The sequence below is a fragment of the Myxine glutinosa genome, chromosome 14 (assembly GCF_964187855.1).
Source record: "Myxine glutinosa chromosome 14, kmMyxGlut1.1, whole genome shotgun sequence".
In the NCBI taxonomy this organism is placed as follows: Eukaryota; Metazoa; Chordata; class Myxini; order Myxiniformes; family Myxinidae; genus Myxine; species Myxine glutinosa.
Window position 1 is genome coordinate 49681925 of NC_136274.1, and position 23716 is coordinate 49705640.

At 44.5% G+C, this 23716-nt stretch overlaps 1 protein-coding gene across 5 annotated transcripts in view; it reads left to right on the forward strand.

Moving 5' to 3' along the window:
• Positions 1-305: 305 nt before the first annotated feature.
• LOC137439685 (protein Jade-1) overlaps positions 306-23716 on the forward strand; it is a 56449-nt gene continuing 33038 nt past the window's right edge. Inside the window, exons 1-3 of one of the 5 annotated variants that reach the window (XM_078768138.1) lie at positions 306-367; positions 651-746; positions 20149-20237. In XM_078768138.1, coding sequence (XP_078624264.1) covers positions 20186-20237 — 52 coding nt within the window. In that variant the 5' untranslated portion in view covers positions 306-367; positions 651-746; positions 20149-20185. Of the gene's footprint in view, positions 747-1353; positions 1370-20148; positions 20238-23716 lie in introns of those variants that run through there. The other 4 variants (XM_078768137.1, XM_068135681.2, XM_068135688.2 and 1 more) reach the window with 4 other exon arrangements.

Below are 23716 nucleotides of genomic sequence, written 5' to 3' on the forward strand. Positions count from 1 at the left end.
GCAATGCGCATGCGTATGCCCATGTATATGCCTACATCGATTGGATTTGATGTACTGTACTCTTTATGGAGTGTTGGTGCCACCAAATCAGTTTTCTTTGCAAGGGTTATACTGGGTGGTTTGCCATTGCCTATATAAATATACATCGGTGATTAAATCAGGGATATCTGATTTTATGTCCAAATAAAATTTACAAACAGGTAATTTTTGAGGGTTTTTTTTGCCACGCAACCAAAAACTAATAACAATATAATTTTTCTTCTTGGAAAAACAACAACTATAACAACAAAACAGAAAATACGTGCGAGCTTTCAAGATCTCGCGATACTTTGGCGCAGCGTTTTCGAAAATACTAATTTATATTTCGGTAAAACTACTGAAGCAAAGGAAGTTATTTAAAATCACTTGATATCCTAAGAGATGCATCTTTAATTTGCACTCTTGCATCTTGGCGGATACGATGTGTGCGTGTCCTGATGAGTCCACAGCCTTTGCCTTTTGAATTTTCTCCGTTACTTTCGACTTGCCTCAAATTCCCTTTTTTATCGCAATTATAATTGAAAGCGATGATTAATTTGTCGTTGTTATGTAAGCGGTTTTGTCTTGTAGCACCGAGTAACTTTCCTGGCCCACTTGCCCATGTCCTCCAGAGTGACCATGACGTTATGTGGAATGTCGCTTCGGTCATGACGTCACCTCAGTGACGTTTGGAGCCTCTGGTGACCGGTAACGTTCTCGTCAAAAAGGTACGCCAATTGTTTGGGGACGTGTCTTTTGGTAAGCATTTGTATTTGTCTAGTCACAAGTCGAATTTGCCACACTTTCTTTCTAACCTGCCCTCCCCCGCGGCGCCCCCCTCCCCCTCTCCCGCCGCTTCCCCCTCCCCCTCTCGCCGCTCCCCCACCCCCTCCCGCCGCTCCCCCACCCCCTCCCGCCGCTCCCCCACACCCTGATTTCGAAGGCGGTCCTGTGTACTTGTCCGAGTGTAATAATAATAACAACAACAATAATAATAATAAGTTCTTTCTCTCATCTCTTATTGTTTGAACATTCCAGTTCGTGAGCAGTGTATGCAGATTGTAGACTGTGATGTTCTGTGGTAGGTGTTGTTGACTGATGTTCTGTGGTAGGTGTTGTTGACTGATGTTCTGTGGTAGGTGTTGTTGACTGATGTTCTGTGGTAGGTGTTGTTGACTGATGTTCTGTGGTAGGTGTTGTTGACTGATGTTCTGTGGTAGGTGTTGTTGACTGATGTTCTGTGGTAGGTGTTGTTGACTGATGTTCTGTGGTAGGTGTTGTTGACTGATGTTCTGTGGTAGGTGTTGTTGACTGATGTTCTGTGGTAGGTGTTGTTGACTGATGTTCTGTGGTAGGTGTTGTCTGCTGTAGTGTTGGGGTTGGGGCCTTCAATGTCTGCTATGGTGTTGGGAACCATGATGTCTGCTATGGTGTTGGGGCCTGCAATGTCTGCTGTGGTGTTGGGAACCATGATGTCTGCTATGCTATGGTGTTGGGGCCTGCAATGTCTGCTGTGGTGTTGGGAACCATGATGTCTGCTATGCTATGGTGTTGGGGCCTGCAATGTCTGCTGTGGTGTTGGGGCCTGCAATGTCTGCTATGGTGTTGGGGCCTGCAATGTCTGCTGTGGTGTTGGGGCCTGCAATGTCTGCTGTGGCGTTGCTGTTGGGGCCTGCAATGTCTGCTATGGTGTTGGGGCCTTCAATGTCTGCTGTGGTGTTGGGAACCATGATGTCTGCTATGGTGTTGGGGCCTGCAATGTCTGCTATGGTGTTGGGGCCTGCAATGTCTGCTATGGTGTTGGGGCCTGCAATGTCTGCTATGGTGTTGGGGCCTGCAATGTCTGCTATGGTGTTGGGGCCTGCAATGTCTGCTGTGGTGTTGGGAACCATGATGTCTGCTATGGTGTTGGGGCCTGCAATGTCTGCTGTGGTGTTGGGAACCATGATGTCTGCTATGGTGTTGGGGTCTGCAATGTCTGCTATGGTGTTGGGGCCTGCAATGTCTGCTGTGGTGTTGGGAACCATGATGTCTGCTGTGGTGTTGGGGCCTGCAATGTCTGCTATGGTGTTGGGGCCTGCAATGTCTGCTGTGGTGTTGGGGCCTGCAATGTCTGCTATGGTGTTGGGGCCTGCAATGTCTGCTATGGTGTTGGGGCCTGCAATGTCTGCTATGGTGTTGGGGCCTGCAATGTCTGCTGTGGTGTTGGGGCCTGCAATGTCTGCTATGGTGTTGGGGCCTGCAATGTCTGCTATGGTGTTGGGGCCTGCAATGTCTGCTATGGTGTTGGGGCCTGCAATGTCTGCTATGGTGTTGGGGCCTGCAATGTCTGCTATGGTGTTGGGGCCTGCAATGTCTGCTATGGTGTTGGGGCCTGCAATGTCTGCTATGGTGTTGGGGCCTGCAATGTCTGCTATGGTGTTGGGAACCATGATGTCTGCTATGGTGTTGGGGCCTGCAATGTCTGTTATGGTGTTGGGGCCTGCAATGTCTGCTCTGGTGTTGGGAACCATGATGTCTGCTATGGTGTTGGGGCCTGCAATGTCTGCTATGGTGTTCGGGACCATAATGTCTGCTATGGTGTTGGAGACCATGGTGGCTGCGGTTGTCATGGCTGAAGTGTTGTTGGGAACTGTAACTTTATTGCGTTTGTGGTAATGTGGTTGTGGATGTGTTTTTTGTAGTTTATGTTGTTTGGTAGGTATCTTTGGAGGGTGTGCAAAGTAATGTTATAGGCGTGTAAGAGGCTGCTTTTGTGCGATCTTTGTTTGGTTTAAGGAGGGTAACGACTGTGCAGTGGTGTTTTGTGACCGTGATGGTAAATTATATTCCTGTGATAATCAGAGGTGTTTTGTGACTGCATTGGCTGAGTGTGTTGTTGTTGTTATGTAGCCCCAGTCAGTTCTGGTTGAATAGACTAGCGGCACGGAGATTCCGATCAATCTCGCAGGAGATCCTCATATCCAAGATGTTGTGCTTTTTCCTACGTGAAGCCAGGACCGCACAGTCTTCCTTGATATGTTTTTTTGTGTGTGGTGTGGCAGTGGTTGCAGGTGTCGTCGGTGTTGTAGTCTAGTCTATGTTTGTACTGTAAAAGTTGTGGGTGGTGTCCACAGTGAGAGCGGGAAAGGTGAACATGATCAGACCTGGGGAGTAGTTTCTCTGTGCCATCGATGATTGGAGGTTTTGTGCCCAAGATACTGTTTGGGCCCAGGTTGTTTATTGCGTTTGTGGTAATGTGGTTGTGGATGTGTTTTTTGTAGTTTATGTTGTTTGGTAGGGATAAGTTACAAAGAATGTCACTGTAGTGTCTTTCTGGTGTAGTTTTAATGTGTTAAGGGGCCTGTGGGTGGTTGTACATGTAGTGGCATGGGTGATTAGGGTTTTTTTTTTGGTTTTTTTGTATACAAAGTCGAGGCTCGTGAAAGAGCTAACATTTATCAAACAAACAAATCAAACAAACAAGCAAACAAAGTATATAAAAAGGGGAGCGGTCGACAAGATGGGGAGAGAAGGGGAGGAAGCACACAAACACAACATTTGAGAGCAGGGACATCGGGAGATGTGTGGGAGGGAGAGGGCCTGGGGGGGGGGGGGGCAGGATAGGTATAAAACGCAAGGACACCAAGGACTTCCAGGAAAGAAGTCGGCACCTCAAAAAGTGGATTTGGGGTGAAATTAGCGGGGTCAAAAAAGATCAAGGTTTTGGATGGGGGAAGATAAGAGATGGTGGTGAACAGCCGTTTTAAAGAACTGGCGGGAGGAGTGGGATTGAAGAGAGTGAGGGAGTTTGTTCCAGAGGCGGGAGAAAAGAGGAATGAAGGAGTGAAGGTGAGCAGAGAGTCTTGATTTTGGCAGTTTAACCATAAGAGGGTTGCAGGCAGAGTTTGTGCGACCTGTAGGAATATTTGGGGGACAGAGCCCAGAGAGAGCTGGGGGAGCAAGGCCGGAGAGGAGTCGGTAGAAGACGGAAAGACCACCAACCTGCCTGCGGCGGTGAGTAAGTGAAAGGCCCTCGGAGATAGCGTCATCGCGGGAGATTCCAATGATTCTGAACGCTTTGGTTTCAACAGCGTGAAGACGAGCTAGGTGTGAGGCAGGAGCACCAGCCCAGAGGGGAGAGCAGTACTCCATTGAGCTGCGGATGAAAGCCTTGTATGTGGTGAGGAGCTCAGGTGTGCCAAGGAAGGACTTCGCACGACGGAGGATGCCCAGTCGGCGACTGGCTTTGGAGGCCAGCTTGGAAATGTGGTTTTCCCAGGAAAGATCATGGCAGATAGTGAGACCCAAAAGTTTGAGTGACAGAACTTCTTGGAGAGGGTTGCTTTTGCTATTGCAAGGAACTGTGCACCTCTCATGTCAAAGTGATATTTAATTTTTAGCATTATTACTTCTGTGTGTGGGTGCCTGATGGGTGTTGTTAATGTGCAACCTGTGATGATCTGAAGGGCTTTGTTTTGTATGTGGTCTGCAGGGTGTTGAGATGTGTGTTTGATAGGCTAGAGGCCCAAGATGAGCCAGCATTGTTGATGACTGATCTAATGTAATGTCTGTATGTTAGTAATGTTGTTTCTTTGTAGTGTCCGAAGTCAGTGCCTGTGACTGCCCTACATGTGTTCAGTCTGTGTGTGCATGTTTTTAGCTCACATGAAATGAAGTTCTGGGGAGCTGATGCGATGGCGCGTCGTCCATCTGTCAGTCAGTCCATTACTTCTTCAGTCCGTCAGTTTGTAAACACTTGCAACGTCTTCTCCGAAACCGCTGATGGGATTATGACCAAACTTGGCACAAATTATATGTGTTATGTTGTGACTAAAGTTTGTTCACTTTCAAAGTTTGTTCAAAGTTTGTTCAAAAAAAAAAAATCCGGGTCTAACTGGGTCTACCGGGGGTCAAAGTGGATCCAGGTTTGACTCCCCCAAAATAGGAATTTGCCTTTTCCTCTGAAACTACACACACTATTTCGATGAAACTTGACCATAACTGTCAACACCCATGATGTACCAAAGTTTGTTCACAGCATTAAAAATATAATCGGGTCCTATGGGGGTCTACAGGAGGGTTGTTCCCTCAAATATATATTTCCTCTCTTCTCAGAAAAAAAAATCGGGCCCTAAAGGGGTCTACGGGGGGTGGGGGGGGGGGGGGTCGGTGTGTTCCCCCCCTAAAGTAGGTATTTACTCTTTTCTTTGAAACTACATACACAAATTCAACCACAACCTTCATCACCCGTGATGTACCAATGTTTGTTCAAGGCATTAGAGAAATTGGGGTCTGAGGAGGTATATGGGGTCGGGGGGGGGGGGGGGGGGGGGAGGGCGTTGCCCCCCGAAATAGGTATTTTTAAATTTATTTGGTTAAAATATTATGATTATGTTCGTATGATTCTACATGCTGCATTGTCTTCTATCAACCATTGAAATTGGTTTAAAATACCGTAATACTGTTTAAAATACATTGTCAGTGTAGAATATTGCTTTATTCTACCAGGTGAGCAACCAGGGGTATTGCCCCTATTTTTTAAATGTTTGTGATGTGATGGGGACTGTAAAATGTGTTAAAATGAGAGAATCACATGGATGTGTTAAAAGTGATGCCGAGTATTTTTGTTTGGTGTGTGTGGAATAGGGATGTTATTCAGTGTGATATGTGGTGCAGCTCTATGTTCCTTGGTGTAATTTGTTAGAAGTGTGATCATTGATTTTGAGGGGGGCTACGTTTAGTCTGTTGATGGTGAGCCAGGTTTGTAGGGTGCTGAGGAAGGGTTGAAGTTGTGCTGTGGCTGTGTTGATGCTGCTATAAGTAGAGGTGATGGTTTATATCATCTGCATATGAGGCCAATTGTATGTTCTCAGGTGGTTGTGGAATGTCGTGCATAAACAGATTAAAGAGTGTAGGGGAGAGGACTGAGTCTTGAGGGACTTCATTTGGAAAGTATTGCGTGTGTGATGAGCTGACGTTACAAATTACGAATGACCGTCTGCATGATAGGTAGTTGGTCAGCCAGTGTTTTGTGTTGTTGTGCATGTTTGTGTTGAGTATTTTGTTTGTGAGTAAGAGTTTTGGGAGTGTGTCAAACGTTTTGCTGATGTCGACTGTGGTGAGAATAGTGCTTTTGGTGGTTTTCTACTGTTGAAGCCTTTGAAGGTGTTTTGTGTGAGGTTTGTGAGGAGAGTGGTGGTTCAGTAGTTTGGTCTGAATCCGTGTTGGGTGCGTGAGAGAGGGATGTGAGGGTTTGTGAATATAAGTAGAAGGTGTTCTGTAACTTTGGGGTGTGTGCAAAGTAATGTTATAGGCGTGTAAGAGGCTGCTTTTGTGCGATCTTTGTTTGGTTTAAGGAGGGTAATGATTTTGCCTAGTTTCAAAATTTGGGGAATTCTTGAATTTTGGTAGGAGAAATTGCTTATATTTATGAGGGCTGATATGCCGTGTGGTCCAAGGTGTTTTAAATGTAAATTGGAGATGTTGTCAAGGCCTGAGTGTTTTTGATGTTTTTGATTATTTTTGTTGTTTGTGCAGGAGTGATTGGCGTGATGGTGGTGTTGAGTTGGCAGCTGAGTTTGCATCTTGTAATACATCTTTCTTCTTTTCTGGGTCCCATGTGACTTGTGATTGCGTAATGGTCGATGAGAATGTTAGCTTGTTCTTTTTCTGATGGTATGATGTTTGCAGTAGTTATGGCTGCATGTGAAGGCATTATGCCGCTGTTGGAGTTATTGATGCTGTTTATGGTTTTGTACAAGTGTTTGGTATTGGTTGAGTGGTTTAGTGTTTGTAGAAAGGAGTGCCAGTTTTGTGTTTCTTTTTCACGAGTATTTTGTTGTTTATTTTTGTGTTTATTGTTTGAATTCCTTCTACCAAGTCTGGTGCTTTGTGTGTTGGTGTGTTGTGTTTGACATTGTCTCATATATTGTTTCGTTGTTTGATGAGATGTGCGATTTCTGGTGAGTAGTTGGGGTTGCATTTTTTTACATTTCCCTTTGGAATGTATTTGGTACCATAGCTGTCATTGTGATGATCATATTGAACTGTTTAATGTGGATGTCAATGCTGTTACCTCCGCCACCAAATGTGGATGGAGGTTATGTTTTAACCCCTGTCTGTTTGTCTGTCTGTAAAGAGAAACAGGTTGAGATGGTTTGGTCATGTGTTGAGGAAGGATGAAAGTGACTGGTTGAGAAGAGTGATGGAAATGAATGTAGAAGGAAGTGGAGGACGGGGAAGACCGAGAAAGACTTGGCTAAAGATGGTGGAAGAAGAAATTCGGGAAAGGGGGTTAACAAGGAGAGATGCAGAAAATAGGGCAAAATGGAGAAGATTGTCATGGGGACCGCAAGGCTAACCCCCGCTCTAGCAGGGAAAATGGCCTTAAAATGCTTGTTGTTGTTGTTGTTGTTGTTGTTGTTGTGTGTGTGTATATATACATATAAATATATACTAGCTTGGTGAGGCGAGCGTAGCGAGCCTCACCAAGCGTCGTTACTGAGGAACGGGCTTATTTTATCTGAGGATAATGACTGTACCCGAGTTGCTGTGTTGTCATGATTTACACCAATCGTAATACAAACAATTATTTTGCACAAATGTATTTGTTGTGTTTGTGATATTACATTTTTATAAGCAATTTAGGTTGAAGATTTAGGTTGAATGTTTTTTTTTCAAGAAAGAACCCCTCAGCACACATATAGGGGAGGGGTAGGTGCAGACTGGAAGTTTGGGACGATTACACCTCACCACCACAGAATTCAAAACACCTCACCACCAAGTAATTCAAAACACCTCACCACCAAGTAATTTAAAACACCTCACAGCCATAAAACACGTAATAAAAACACCTCACCACCACGAAATTAAAAACACCTCACAGCCATAAAACACGTAATAAAAACACCTCACCACCACGAAATTAAAAACACCTCACAGCCATAAAACACGTAATAAAAACACCTCACAGCCACGAAATTAAAAACACCTCACCACCACGTCATTTAAAAACACCTCACCACCACGTCATTTAAAAACACCTCACCACCACGTCATTTAAAAACACCTCACCACCAAGTAATTCAAAACACCTCACCACCACGTAATTCAAAACACCTCACAGCCATAAAACACGTAATAAAAACACCTCACCACCACGAAATTAAAAACACCTCACAGCTATAAAACACGTAATAAAAACACCTCACCACCACGAAATTAAAAACACCTCACAGCCATAAAACACGTAATAAAAACACCTCACAGCCACGAAATTAAAAACACCTCACCACCACGTCATTTAAAAACACCTCACCACCAAGTAATTCAAAAAAACCTCACCACCACGTAATTCAAAACACCACATCACCACATAATTAAAAACACCTCACCACCACGTGTTTATAAATAAATACCTCACCACCACGTAATTCAAAGCACCTCACCACCATGTGATTTAATAACACCTCACCACCATGTGATTTAAAAACACCTCACCACCATGTGATTTAAAAACACCTCATCACCACATAATGCAAAATACCTCACCACCACGTGATTCAAAACACCTCACAGCCATAAAACACGTAATAAAAACAGAGAATCCAAATCTTCCCCATCACCCATCCTTTTCAAATCTTCCCCCTTGCCCCTCCCCTCCAAATCCTCCCCATCACCCATCCCTTTCAAATCTCCCCCCTTGCCCCTTCCCTCCTAAACTGCCCCCACACCCCTCTCCTCCAAGACTCCCCCTCGCCCCTCCCCTCCTAGACTCCCCCCTCACCCCTCCCCTCCAAATCTTCCCCATATCCCATCTCTTTCAAATCCCTCCCCTTGTCCCTTCCCTCCCAAACTCCCCCCTCACCCCTCCCCTTCAAATCTCCCCACCCTCATTGCTTCTCAATTTCCCCCCTCTCACTCCCCCTCCTCAAAGCGTCCTCCCCGCTTCTTCCCCCTTCAAACTCTCACCTCCATCTCCCCCAACCTTCTGCCTCGCTCTTCCCCCTCCTCAAATAACACCTCATTGTGGCTCACCCAATCACCATCAAACCTTTTGTCCGCCCCATCCTTCCCTTTCTCCGAGCTATTCTGAAATCTCTGACACACCTTCAACAGCTCTCCCTACCTCTTCCACCTCTTCCACATCTTACCCTACCCCTCCTCCCCCCTGTTCTGTATCTGATGCTCCCCCTTCCTCTTCATTAACGGTATGGACCTCAAACATCCGGGGCCTTCGTTCAAACTTAACTGATCTCTCCATACAGGTTGCTTCTGTCAAACCAGACGTGATCTGCTTAACAGAAACTTTCCTCCTTTATGATGTCTCTGATTCCATAGTATCTCTCCCGGGCTACTCCCTCCTCCGGTATGATAGACCTGAGCCTCGTCCTGGAGGCGGGGTTGCTATCTTTATCAAAAACTCTCTTCCTCACTCGCCCTGCACTGCACTCTCTCCACCTCACCCCCAGGAATACCTCTGGCTACGGCTTCCCCTTCGCTCCCACCTCTTGTTCATATGTGTGTTGTACCGTCCACCAAACAGTGATGACTCCATCTACATCTCGCTGTCTGATGATATGGACCAACTTCTATCTACTCATCCCAACTCTCTCTTCCTCATATGTGGTGATTTCAACTGTCATCATGCCAGTTGGCTGGGTGTGGGTACCTCTCTCACCAGCCATGGCTCCTCAGCAAAGGACTTCTGCGACTCACTGGGACTGACACAATCTGTCAATTTCCCGACCCGGATCTCAGTCAACGGAACATCTTCTCTTCTGGACTTGGTTATGACTAACTTCCCTGAAAATGTCTGCTGCTCTTCTTCTGCTCCGATCGGATCATCTGATCATGTCCTTGTTAAAGTGGACATCTCGCTGACCATCCTCAGGGAGCCTGCTCAGCGTCGACGAGTCTGGCATTTCACTCAGGCCAACTGGCACGGTCTTCAAGCAGCCATCAATCATCTGGACTGGTCTCTCATCTCTACCACCTCTGACATCAACTCATCCTGGGAATTCTTCCAAAGTAAATTGCTCTCTCTCATGCACAGATTTATCCCATCTCGTCTTCAGCTGTCATACCCTTCCTCCCGTCCATGGTACACGGAATCTTGTGGTGAGGCTGTTGCCCAGAAACAACTTGCCTTCGTCTCCTGGAAAGCAAATCCAACGGAAGGAAATCTCATTTCCTTTCACAAAGCCCGAAACAAGTGTGTGTCCACCCTCAGGAGAGCCAGGAAACAATATCTCTCCGTTCTCAAGACCGAACTCTCTTATCTGTCTCCCTCTTCCAAATCCTGGTGGCGTCTGGTCAAATCCGTTTCTGGTATTTGTTCCCCCTCCATCCCCTCCCTTACCTCAAACGGCTACACAGCTGACTCCGCACGTGAAAAAGCTGAATGCCTCAACTCTGTGTTTGCCTCTAAATCTTGTGTCCCAAACCCATCCCTCTCTGTACCCACCATACCCAGTCGTACCCTGCTGCTCCTGGACTCCGTGTCCTTTCCTCCTGACAAGGTGGAAAAGTTTCTGTCAACCCTCGACTCTGATTCTGCAACTGGACCCGACGGCATCAGCCCACGGGTCCTAAAATCCTGCTCTGCTGCTCTATCTCACCCTCTCTCTGTTCTCTTCACCCTCTCTTTTGCTCAAGGTCAACTGCCATCTGCTTGGAAATCAGCCAACATCACCGCTTTGCACAAAAAAGGTGCAAAAACAGATCCTAGCAACTACAGACCAATCAGCCTTCTCCCAATTATCAGCAAAGTCATGGAATCCATCATTGCTTCTGATATGAAATCTTTCCTCTTCTCCAATGGCTTGATCTCTGATCATCAATTTGGTTTCAGACCAGGTCACTCTACTCTGGACATGCTGCTTCTGCTGTCTCAACAATGGATGGAGGTCCTCAATGCCAAACAGGAAATTAGAGCTGTCTCCCTCGACATATCACGTGCCTTCGACACGGTCTGGCACCCTGCTCTGCTCACCAAACTCTCCTCCTTTGGTATCCATGGAAATCTCCACGCATGGCTGGCGGACTTCCTCTCTAGTCGTCGTCAACGTGTGGCCCTGAATGGGTTTCTCTCATCTCCTCTTCCTGTTCAGGCTGGAGTTCCCCAAGGCAGTGTTCTGGGCCCCGTGCTTTTTCTGGTCTTCATCAATGATCTCTCTGACTCTCTCGAAAATCCTCTCTATCTCTTTGCTGATGACTCCACTCTCTGCTGCTCCATTCCTCTTCCCTCAGATCGGCAGTCTGCTGCCTCCTCACTCTCTGAAGACCTGGACAAAATCACAGACTGGTCAAACAAGTGGAACATGTCTTTCAATCCTGACAAATCTCACACTCTTACTATGTCTCTCTGAAAAGATCGACTGGACAACCCTCCCATCTACTTTCTCAACAATCCTCTCCAAGAAGTTCTGTCGCTCAAGATTTTGGGTCTCACTATCTGCCATGATCTTTCTTGGGAAAACCACATTTCCAAGCTGGCCTCCAAAGCCAGTCGCCGACTGGGCATCCTCCGTCGTGCGAAGTCCTTCCTCGGCACACCTGAGCTCCTCACCACATACAAGGCTTTCATCCGCAGCTCAATGGAATACTGTTCTCCCCTATGGGCCGGTGCTCCTGCCTCACACCTAGCTCGGCTTCACGCTGTTGAAACCAAAGCTTTCAGAATTATTGGAATCTCCCGCGATGAAGCTATCTCTGAGGGCCTTTCACTCACTCACTGCAGGCAGGTAGGTGGTCTTTCTGTCTTCTACCGACTCCTCTCCGGCCTTGCACCCCCAGCTCTCTCTGTGCTCTGTCCCCCAAATATTCCTACAGGTCGCACAAGATCTGCCAGCAACCCTCTGATGGTTAAACTGCCGAAATCTCGGCTCTCCGCTCACCTTCACTCTTTCATTCCTCTTTTCTCCCGCCTCTGGAACAAACTCCCTCACTCCCTTCAATCCCACTCCTCCCTCCAGGTCTTTAAAACAGCTGTTCACCACCATCTCTTATCTTCCCCCATCCAAAACCTTGATCTTTTCTACCCCCGCTAATTCACCCCAGGTCCACCTTGTTTGAAATTCCAACTTCTTTCCTGGAAGTCCTGGCAGTGTCCATATGTTTTATACCTCTCCCACTGCCCCCTTCCCACGCCCCCCCCCCCCCCAAAGCCCTCGCCCTCTCTCAGATCTCTCGATGTCTCCATGTCTCTCGGTCCCTGCTCTCAAATGTTGTGTTTGTGTCCTTCCCCCTCTCTCCCCATCTTGTCTACCGCTCCCTATGTTATATGTTTTATGTGTCGGTTTGTCTTTCTGTGTGATTAATGTTCGCTCTTTCACGAGCCTCGATCTTGTATACAAAAAAAAAAAAAAAAAAAAAAAAAAAAAAAAAACCACCACAACGTTATTAAAAACACTTCACAACCACGGAAACAAAAGTTTGAGGGAGTCGTTAAGGGAGCACTACACTGAACACAGTAAAAACAACACTGAATCACAGTAATGCACTTTTTGATAAAATGTCTTGATTGAAAATATGCAAAACTATATATGTACATGTTGCTTGATATATGAACATTACATTGGTATACATTACATAGCATTATATTATGCATGGTTACCATGGTAACCAGATGCATACAAATGATGAATTACCACTTTTCAGCTTATATCTTCTCTATGACAAGTCCATTTACGTTCAAACTTGGTACATATATACAATACTAGGAAACAAACATTTTAATTGATGCATTTGTATAATTGGCATTTCGTGTTGCCATGGCAACCATTAATCGTCCAATGAGAATTGACATCCTTTAAATTAAATACCCAAGGTCATAATACAATAAAACTCTATTAATATCTTTGTTGGGTCATTATCAATATCTGTGCCAAATTTGAAGTGAAAAGAATTAAGAATTCCAAAGTTATAGGGGAAAATGTAAACTAATATTATGTAAACACACATTTGCTGTAAGTGGCCATTGACATCAGGATTCCGTTTCCTATACATTGAAATTACAATTGCGTACAATGTTTTTCCATTATTTCATGAATCTGGAGTTCACTTTGCAAGTTTTTTCATTCTTTTCACCCTTGTACTTGTATGTTGATGGACAAACGCCTCTCCAAACTCCCCACTACCACATGTTTGGCCTTCTTCTTCAATAAAGCTTTCCTCCTTTTTTCTTTTTGCCTTTGAAATATTTTCCCGTATCTTTGTTTCCTGAACGGAAGCTTTCCTAGCAGCATCGTACAAACTTTTTTTGTCTTTTTTTTCTGCTGCTGCCTGTGTGTATAGTGCCCCCTTAAGTGACAACAGACACTGCCCAGATGTGTCTATATAGATAAATGACTGTAACCGAGTTGCCGTTTTTGTCATGGTTTAAACCAATCATAATTCAAACAATTATTTTGCACAAATGTATTTGTAATATACGTGATATCACATTTTATAAACAATTGAAGTTTGAAAAAATAATTTTCCCCCAAAAAACAACAACAAAAAAAAAATTGCAAAATTTTTCAAAAAAAATACCCTTAGGACATACCGACGGGAGAGATAGGTGCATACCAGAAGTTTGGTACGATTTCACAAAAGTTTGAGAAAGTAGTTCAGTGACAACACAGGACAGATGCAGCACAGATATATATATATGAATGAACGAATGAATGATCGTTTTAAGGCCATTTTTCCCCGCTAGAGCAGGGGTTAGCCTTGCGGGCCCCATGACAATCATGGTTCCCTGTTTGAGGCAATGTTTTTATGGCCGGATGCCCTTCTTGACGCCAACCCTTGGTCACGCTCTTACGATGCGCAGTGATAGTGTGCCTATTCTGAATCAGGGTACACACCGTGATCATTCATCCCAGCAAGCTGGTACTCAATTTGCCGACCTCAGAAGGATGACAGGCTGAGTCAACCCCCCTGGCGTTAATTCAGCGATCGACCGGGATTCGAACCCAGGATCCTAGGATCCCAAGCCGGCACCCTAATCGCTAAGCCAACGCCAGGTTCAACGCCAGTGTACAAGAAGGTAGAAATAAATGTATATATAAACAGAAATCGGGTGCTACTTCTGACTCGCCCTGTATATATATATATTGTTGCGGATCTCCCCGTCGGCCCTTTTTCCCCTTACCAAGGGGGATTAATCCCCTTGTCTGTGACTGACCGACGTGAGTCCTGAAGCTGCCCAGCTCCCTCCGGAGAGGCAGGTGAGCAACCTCGTTCGAGACCGTGGACAAGATGTTATTTTGCCGAGCGGATGGCAGCCCGCGGCTCGAACCGTTAGCAAGTACTAGACCCGATTCTAAACGTTGGCCAAATCGTGCCACAGGTATTCAATGTGGAAAAGACAAGGACGAACAGACGAGGAAGAAGAAGAAGAAGGCAAAAGTAGGAAATAACAGGATTTATTACTAACTATTATGTACAACACCAAAGAAACCAAGGAAGAAGGAAAATACGAAAAGAATTTACAGAAGAAGAAGACGACACAGTGCAAATACTAGCTTACCGATACAAGCTTACTTAAACCCCAGGACAAGACAAAAGACAGACGACAGTCAGACTTACACGGGGATGATGACAGGAATGGCAGGAGGTGGATGGCTGGACGCATGAGGAGGTGAGATCACAGGGCGGGAAGGATGCGGGTCCAGTTGGTGCGATCGCGCGGCTCGAGGTGAGCAGCCGCCGACCCTCCTCAATCGTATCCGCACGGCGGCGTTGCCTCGTAGCCGCGGCCGAAACGGCTGTCAAAGCTCCGAGCTGCGGTGGTCAAAACTGCGGTGGTCTCAAAGCTGCGGTTGGTTCAGCTGCGGTGGACTCAAAGCTGCGGTTGGTTCAGCTGCGGTGGACTCCTTCGCGCATCTCAGCTCCTCCTCAACTGGACTGAGGTGGGGGCTCCGCGTGACGGGTTATATAACCACGCCCTAGAATCTTCTTGAACCTCCCCGAAGTTTCTTTCCTCCGCCCTCTCAGGCCAAACCCCTCATGCTTGGTTGGTCGATCGGGGGCTGGCTCACTCCTCCTTCTCATGACGAGGTGGAGACACGCCTTTCTTCTCCGAGCTGACCGCGTGCGTAATGGAGTCTTGGGGTAAAGGTGGTGCCAATAACCCCACCCAAAGTTACTGGCACTTCGAAGATGCCATGGGGGTGTCAGAGGGATCCTATCTTATTTGATTCGGTGCAATGCAGGGTCAATTAATGGGCAACAGAGCCTTAAACTGGAACATACAATAAGGAAATAACTATTTAGAAGGGTATATGATTTTCTACGTGCATGCGATGGACTAACTAAGTGGACGATATTTGATCTTTACACTTAACGGAGGTATTTACAAGAATTACTACACTATTTACAGAGGGTGATATTTACAACAGGATTCTCAAATCCGCAACAATATATATATATATATATATATATATATATATATATATATATATATATATATATAGTCGTGCACAAAAAATTGGCACCCTTGCATTTTTTTCAAATAACTCACAATTTTCTCAAAAAATAAGTTGAAATTGACGAAAGTATTTGGTCTCCACAATTCTTTATTTCACTCTTAATATTACAGAACCTTTGTTTTTGATTCAGAACTTAATATATCCTTTTAAATCAGAAAATAAAACGAAATGGCATTGACAAAATTATTGATACCCTCGACTTAATATTTGGTAGCACGGCCTTTGGACAAAATAACTGTAGTCAAGCGCTTCCTATAGCCATGAATGAGCTTCCTACACCTCTACTGGCAGTTTGGCCCACTCTTCTTGTGCAAACTGCTCCAGTTCTCACAGATTTGAAGGGTGCCTTCTCCCAACTGCTGTGTTCAGATCTCCCCACAGGTGTTCAATGGGATTTAGATATGGACTCATTGCTGGCCATTTCAGCACAGTCCAGCGTTTTGTCTTGAACCATTCCTGGGTGCTTTTTGAAGTGTGTTTGGGGTCATTGCCCTGCTGCAAGACCCAAGACCTTCGACGGAGACCCAGCTTTCTGACACTGGGGTGAACATTGCACTCCAAAATGCCTTGGTAATCTCCTGATTCATTCATGCCATGCACACATTCAAGGCACCCAGTGCCAGAGACAGCACAGCACCCCAAAACATTACTGAACCTGCTCCATGTTTGACTGTAGGGAAGGTGTTCTTTTCTTTGAAGACTTCATTTTGTGAAGACTTTGAAGGTTCTGTAAACATAGAGATGATGTGCTTTACCAATATGCTTTAATTTGGTCTCATCTGTCCACAGGACATTCTCCCAGAAGGATTTTGCTTGTTCAGGTGTGTTTTGGCAAACTCCGTTTGGGCTTTCTTAATATCTCTCTCTGCAGTCAGGTCCTATCTTAGAAACCCCTTTCATTGAGTTGGTGATGGATGGTTCGAGTTGAAACTGTCGTACCTTGTGTCTGAAGGTCAGCTTGAATCTGTTTGGCAGTTTATCGAGGTGCTTTCTCCACCAATCGAACAATCCTTGCCTGCAATTTTTGATCAAGCTTTCTCTTGCAGCCACATCCAGGGAGGTTGGCTACAGTGCCATGGTCCTTAAACTTCCTCATAACATTGCGTACGGTGGACGCAGGGTCTCCAAGGTCTCTGGAGATGGACTTGTAGCCTTGAGATTGTCCATGCTTGGCTACAATCTTGTGTCTGACCTCCTCAGACAATTCTCTGGTTTTCTTTCTTTTCTCCATGCTCATTGTGGTACACACAGTGCCACAAAACAGTAGAATGACTACGTTTCTCTATTCAAACTGGTTGAATGAGTGATTTTTATATTGCAGGCACCTGCAACTCACCACAGGGGAGTTCAATTCCAAAGTAAAGGAGAATCACCTGCTTGAAATCTAATTATGTGTAACAACTAAAATTATTATTAAAATTAAAATCTAATTGTTCTGTGTGGAATAAGCTGAGATTTAGTAATGGCGACCTTCGGCGACCATTTTGTTTTTGGTCATGAAAACGACGTTAACACTCTAGCGTCCACAAATATTAACGGATTTTGATCAAACTTAGAATGTTTAACCCTTACCACACAAGGTAGGTTGCTATTCCATTCCAACCCGATCCATCACAAAATGGCCGCCATAGGCCGCCATATTGTTTTCAGCTCTGAAACAACGTTAAGACTTTAACCTCCACAAATATTTATGGATTTTGATCAAACCCGGTGTGTGACTCTTACCACACAAGGTAGGTTGCTATCGCATGTCAACCCAATCTGTCACAAAATGGCCGCCTACACAACTATATTTCTGCAACATTGTTGCAAAGTGTAACATTATATCAATTGTAAAACAAGGACAAGTATAAGGATACAAGGACCTTAAAATTATTACACAAGGTTGTTGGCTTTTCATTTAAGTCAAATCTAGTACAGACAACTGACCTACTTTAAAGTTGTCCAGTCAGTTCAGTTGAGTTCTGCTTCCCTGGAAGCTCTAGTTTTTGTTCTGTTCCACTGCAAACCAAAGAAATACATATGTGGATACCAAAATATTTATTAATTTCAACAATTTTCTGGAAGAAATAGTGCATTCTTTGAAAAAAGTGCTAGGGTACCAATATATTTGGCCTCGACTTTGTGTATATATACAATTATACATATATATTTGGCCTCCATAGTATGACGGTTATGAAACCGGCCCCCGGGGAAGGAACATCCATGACACGTAGAGACCCGAGAATCAGTTATACCGTTAATATGTGTGCACCGATAGGTGCTTGCCCATTTTCTCAAGGGAAACAGGTCAGATACATTGTCGTGGTTTTAGATATGTCTTCTTTCCTTCTCTTTGGTTCCCCTACTGTACTTCTTTTAACTCCTTTCAATCCATTGTATTAATTTACGGTGGTTGCAAGTCCACTCAAAGCACAGTTCAACTTGGCTCCTTATCTTCTCCATATTACCATCTGACCATTCATCGAGTCCATATTGGTTACAAAGCTGTTATTCTTTCCAAATTCCCTTTTTTTTTCTTTAATAATTCTCTTGCACAACACCACACACAACCACATTATAGGCAATGGACTCCCCTCCTCCCCCCTCCCCCCCCTTACTTTTCAAAAGCACTGGGCGGGAAAGACCGCTGAGTGGGAAAACCCATTGAGGAGGAAGAGTCTGAAAGTGATTGACAGTCTGAAAAGTCTGAAATGATTGACAGTAAAGGGGCGTTGGCTGTTGTGCACATCAATGAAGATAAACAGTAATCAAAGGGCACGCCACGTTCTTTGTTTCCGGGAACTCCACCTCCTAAAAACTTTGCTTCCTTAAGTCTCCGCCCCACTCAAGCTGCATAAAAGTCAGAACGCCAAACCACTTGTCACTGTTGGAACACACTGGGGACTTGGCGACAGCCTGCCTGCCTGCCTATTGTGCTGAGAAGGAGTACTACCATTGCCAGTTGCACTGGAGCTAGGATGAGTTGCACTGCAGCCAAGACGAGATGCGCCAGATCTTTGGGGCTGGGTAGACAGCGTGCCTACGGGTTTAGCATGGGGAAGAGCCACGCGGTCCCTAGTGTGGGAAGATGAGCCTCACTACTGATGTACACTTCTGTCTCTTGCTTTTCCTTAATCCCTAGTTTGTCTATCTCGACTCAAAGAGCATCACAGTTCCAAGAAGCTGTCGATAATTTGCCTCTTGACCCTTCCGGGCAAGGTTTTACATTTGCACCTCACACGTTTCCTCTAAGAACTGACATCATATGCTGTTCTCACTCACTCTCTCTCTGCTTTAATTACCATCCCCTTTTCCTTGTTGCTTTCCATTTCGGGATTGGCACATGCCTGTCGACATGTGCCGGGGGTGAGTTAAAGGCCGACACAAAGCCTTTCTCTGCCTCTTTGTCTTCTTTCCTTCCTATCTACGTTTCCTTGGAATGATTCTGCTGCCGCTATGTCCTTTGTTTAGTTGGAATAAGTGAGACTGTAGAAGGGGAAATATGTGCTATAGGTTGGAACTATGTGCTATGTTATGAAATATGTGCTATGGGACGTCTGAGCCATTCTTGATTGTTTGATGTGCTTGTACATACAGGCTTCTTTATTGTTTGATGCGCCTGTACATACAGGCTTCTTTATTGTTTGTGCCTGTACATATGTGCTTCATGATTGTCTAATGTGCTTGTTAAATATGGGCCTCATTTGGTTTGGTAAATGGTTTTTCATCCTGCCCAGTTTGTCTCATTCCATATATTAGTTAGACTTAGTATGTACAAATAAATTGCCTGGATGTTTTCCCCCAACGATTGCTCATGCCATTAGCCAGTGCGTACTCGAGGTTTCGCTCGGCCATATGTAATAAATAGATGGGTGCACACCGAGGGTACATACATCATTTGGCATCACAAATCCATCAGAAAGGTAATGCGTTTGTAAAAGAGCAAGGACCCTGCCAGGTTTGCAGTATCAATCAGCGTCTGAAGTTGCTTGACAACCCGACTGACTTATCCGAAGAACAGCGGCCTGCAGGGCGGGAGGTCAGGAAGAGTCCGTAAAGTCCCCCTCGTGGTTAACCCTGAGCCCCATGTCCGTAACAATATTCTCTGATCAGTTCTTCCTCATTGGTTGATGATGGCTCACTCTTGCCTTCAGATTATTGCATATTTGAGCTATATTCCTCATGCAGTCATTCTCCAAGAGCTTCATTTGACTTGTTTATGGAAGAATTTTGAAAGCCCATCGCCATTTTGAAATTTGATGAAAGTGTTTATAAATATAAAATTAAGTATGAAGCTTTAAAATATGACTCCATTTAAAAATGATGAGCAGTCTTGTACAAATCAACACTCAAAAATGCAGATCACCTACCTATTCTATGGCACATGCCATTTTACTACCAAGGGTTTTTTGTTTTTTGTATGTGTAGTATGACAAAACAACAGCTTGTTACTTCCTGATCTGTTATATATATATAGGAGATAAATATGAGTTGTTTAATGACAGGATATCGACTGCTTTGTCCCAACTTTCTTGAAAAAGATTTACGAAGTCAGAATCACTATTACAATGGGAGAGTTATTTTGCGAGCGATTTATTGCGGTTGGATAAATTTTCAAACTACAAAATGAACTATAATCACCTCTCCCCCACCCCCACCAATTTCTCTAATTATGTTTCTGTTGCAGCAGGAGTTAGAACAACCTGTGTGCATTGGATGCTGTCACAATGAATAATTTGAAGTCTTCCAGCAAGAGTGAAGAGTTGCATCATCAGGCTGGTATGTTTGTTATCCCCACACCTTTTGAAAAAAACGTTGGGGTGGGAGGTGGATTTGTAATCGGGTCTTTCTGTCTTATCCATCCGTCACATGTCATAAAAGGTTGGGCAGAAATTCATCAAACTTGTAGTTATGATCACCACATGGCAAGCGCTGTGTCATTCTTGATCAAATACAGAAAAATGCAATTTTGCCACATTTTAAAACATTTTAAATGAAATTTTGTATATGCAATCAACAATTGGGGCCGCATGAAATGCGTAACGACTCTTTGGATTTGACCCCTGGTTCATGCCGTAGGGAGTGGGGACTTAGGGTCACTGGGGATTTAACTCAAAATTTGGTAATGGGTCATTCCTGGTAGAAGTCTGGTGTTTGTTTAACGGTTAAAGTGGCTGACTTAAGATATTGGGGTCTTGAGTTTGAGCCCCTGCCGTGCCGTTGAAATAACATCAGGTGGGTTGACTCAGACTGTCATCCTTCCGAGATCGGTAAAATGAGTACCAGCTTAATGGTACCAAGTGCACTGCATCATCAGCCTAGTCGTGCTTCCAAAAATTGCTTCCAGAAAAAAAGATGTATATAAAAAGTCGTATCGAGTTTGCGAAAAGGCATCTTAATGACTCTGCAGGAATATGGGGAAAGGTTTTGTGGTCAGAGGAGACAAAAATTGAACTTTTTGGTCTAAATTCAAAGCATTACATCTGGTACAAGCTTAACACTGCACATCACCCAGTCAACACAATCCCTACTATCAAGCATGGTGGTGGCAGCATAATGTTATGGGGTAGCTTTTCATCAGCAGTGAGTGGCAAGTTTGTCAGAATAGAAGGGACAATGGACGATGCAAAGTACAGGAGAATCCTTGATGAAAATCTGCTTGAGTCAGCCATGTATCTCAAACTGGGTGGGAGATTCACATTTCAGCAGGACAATGATCCAAACCATAAAGTTAAAGCCACACTGGAGTGGCTGAATAAAGAAGAGAATAAATGTCTTTGAGTGACCCAGTCAAAGTCCTGACTTGAACCCAATTGAACATTTATGGTGAGACTTGAAGATTGCAGTCCACTGACGATCCCCATAAAACTTGGCAGAACTAGAGCAATTTTTACTTGAAGAATGGACAAAGATTTCACCGTCTCACTGTGCAAAACTGGTAGAGACCTACTCATCGTAGTCATTGCTGCAAAAGTTGCTTCCACCAAGTACTGACCTCAGGGCTGAATATGTTTGCAACCACTGAATTTTGATTTGCACATGTTTTTTTTACAGGTGTTCCTAACATGTAACTTCCTTCAACTAGAACAATGTTTAGTTTGATGTCTTCAATTATGAATAAAAAAGTTAATTTGGAAAAATTGTTCTACATAAGTCGTAATTCATCGAAATGTGGCATTATTGTATTGGTAGGGGTTGAATATTTGGCAGGCAACTGGAAGTAAAGCAAAAGCACCTTCGACTTCCATGCAACCGTTTTTTAGCTCACTTTGAACAAAAAATGTTAATTGTTCAGGGGAGGTTAGTGGCATCGTGTGGTGCCCGTCAGTCCGTCAGGCTGGATATAAACACTCGGAACTTCTTCTCCCAAAGTACCCACACGATTTTGATGAAACTTGACGACAACCTTCATCACCCGTGACGTATCAAAGTTTGTTCACATCATTAAAAATGAATATGGGTCTAAAGGGGGTTTTCTGGGGTCAAAATGGGTCTGGGTTTGACCCCTTAAATAGGTATTTGCTTTCATCTTCGAAAGTACACACACGATTTTAATGAAACTTGATCACAACCTTCATCACCCGTGAGGAACCAAAATTTGTTGACGGCATTAATGAAATCAGAATCGACAAGGGGGTGTCCCCCGCCCCCTTCCAAAATAGGTATTTGCTCTCTTCTCCGAAACTATACACACTTTCGATGAAACTTGACCACAACCTTCATCACCCGTGAGGTACTAAAGTTTGTTCATGGCATTAAAAAAAAAAAATCAGGGGTTTGCACCCCAAAATAGTTTTCACTTTCTTCTCCATTACATATTTTGTGGGTCGTCCACGCCCTACCGGTGGTTCCTTGATTCAAGTGGGTGAGCCCAGCATGGGCATTGCCACTATTTTTATATACAAAGTGGAGGCTCTTGAAAAGCAAGAACACAGTGGTAAGTAGGAAAAAATACAGACAGCTCAGTGGAGTGACAGTTGGAGGAAGAAATGGCGAGGGGAAGAATGATAGGAAGGTGAGGGGAGGAGGTGAACAAGCCAGTTGCGAGTTCAGCCACAGCAAGGTGGGGGCTGAAAGTCCGGGAATAAAATAACAATCGGGAATGAAACAGCAATGGAACAAAAAATAGGAAGGAGGGTGAGGGTAGAAAAAACAACAACCAGATAACCTGAACAACAACCAGTTCTCTGCAGGGTCTTGAAAGGGGGGGGGGGGGGGGGGGGAGAACAACCATCTTGAAACCCTGATGGGAAGAATTAAAGTAGAACAGACTGAGAAAATTGGTTCCTCAGGTGGGGGAAAATAGGAACAAATGAGTGAAGGTGAGCAATGGGCTTGGATTTTTAGTTTCACCAAAAGTGAGCTGCACCCTGCAGAAACCTAGGAGGACGTTGTGAGGAGGGGAGGCTGGGAGGGGAAATGGTGGGAGTGTGAGGGATACGGGGAGATGTGGCTGATGGTCTGAAACCCAAAAGTTTGAGGGGCTGAAATCCATTAGAGATTTGTTAAGTAGATGGGAGTGTTTTCTTGATGGTACTTTCAGAGAGTGGAAGTGAAGGTGGAATTTATTGAAATTGAAAGACATATTCCAAGTGTTTAATCAGTTCGTGATTTTATTAAGGTCTGCAGAGAGGGATCAGGGATGCTACGGCTGCAGGTGGAGACATCAGCGAAAAGACGAGGGTTTTCCAGAGAATCGGAGAGAACATTGATTAAGATGAGGAACAGGACTTGGAACCAAGTCACTTCCTTGAGGAACTTCAGCCATCTCCAACATCTTTTGAGAATGAGAAAATTGGACTTTCGTTTTATTTCCACCACTCTTCTTTAAAGGCCACAGTTATTCCCACCTTATTGTGGGGTTAGCCGGGGGAAGCTTGGCCCAAGTCTTTCATGTACTGGCTCGCCAGGAATGGCGTTTGAACTTAGGTGAGGGCAGGAATTTGTAATTACGCGTCATTCCTGTGATAACGTCCATCAAGAAATGCCATAAGATGGGACGCCCAATTTTAATGTCCATTCGAGGGATGGCACATACATTGATAGACCCTGCTCTGTGAAACACTGGGATGACAGTTTGTAGCTGGGTTGGGATTCAAACTTGGCTTAGACATTAGTGTGTGCACCTCTAGGCCATCATGCCAGCCCTATTTCAACAAATCATTCACTTAATTTACTCATTTAGTCAAGCAATAGTCAAGCCTTACAATTCGCTATTTAATATTAATGTTAAGTGCAAACTTCAATGTCAATTATGT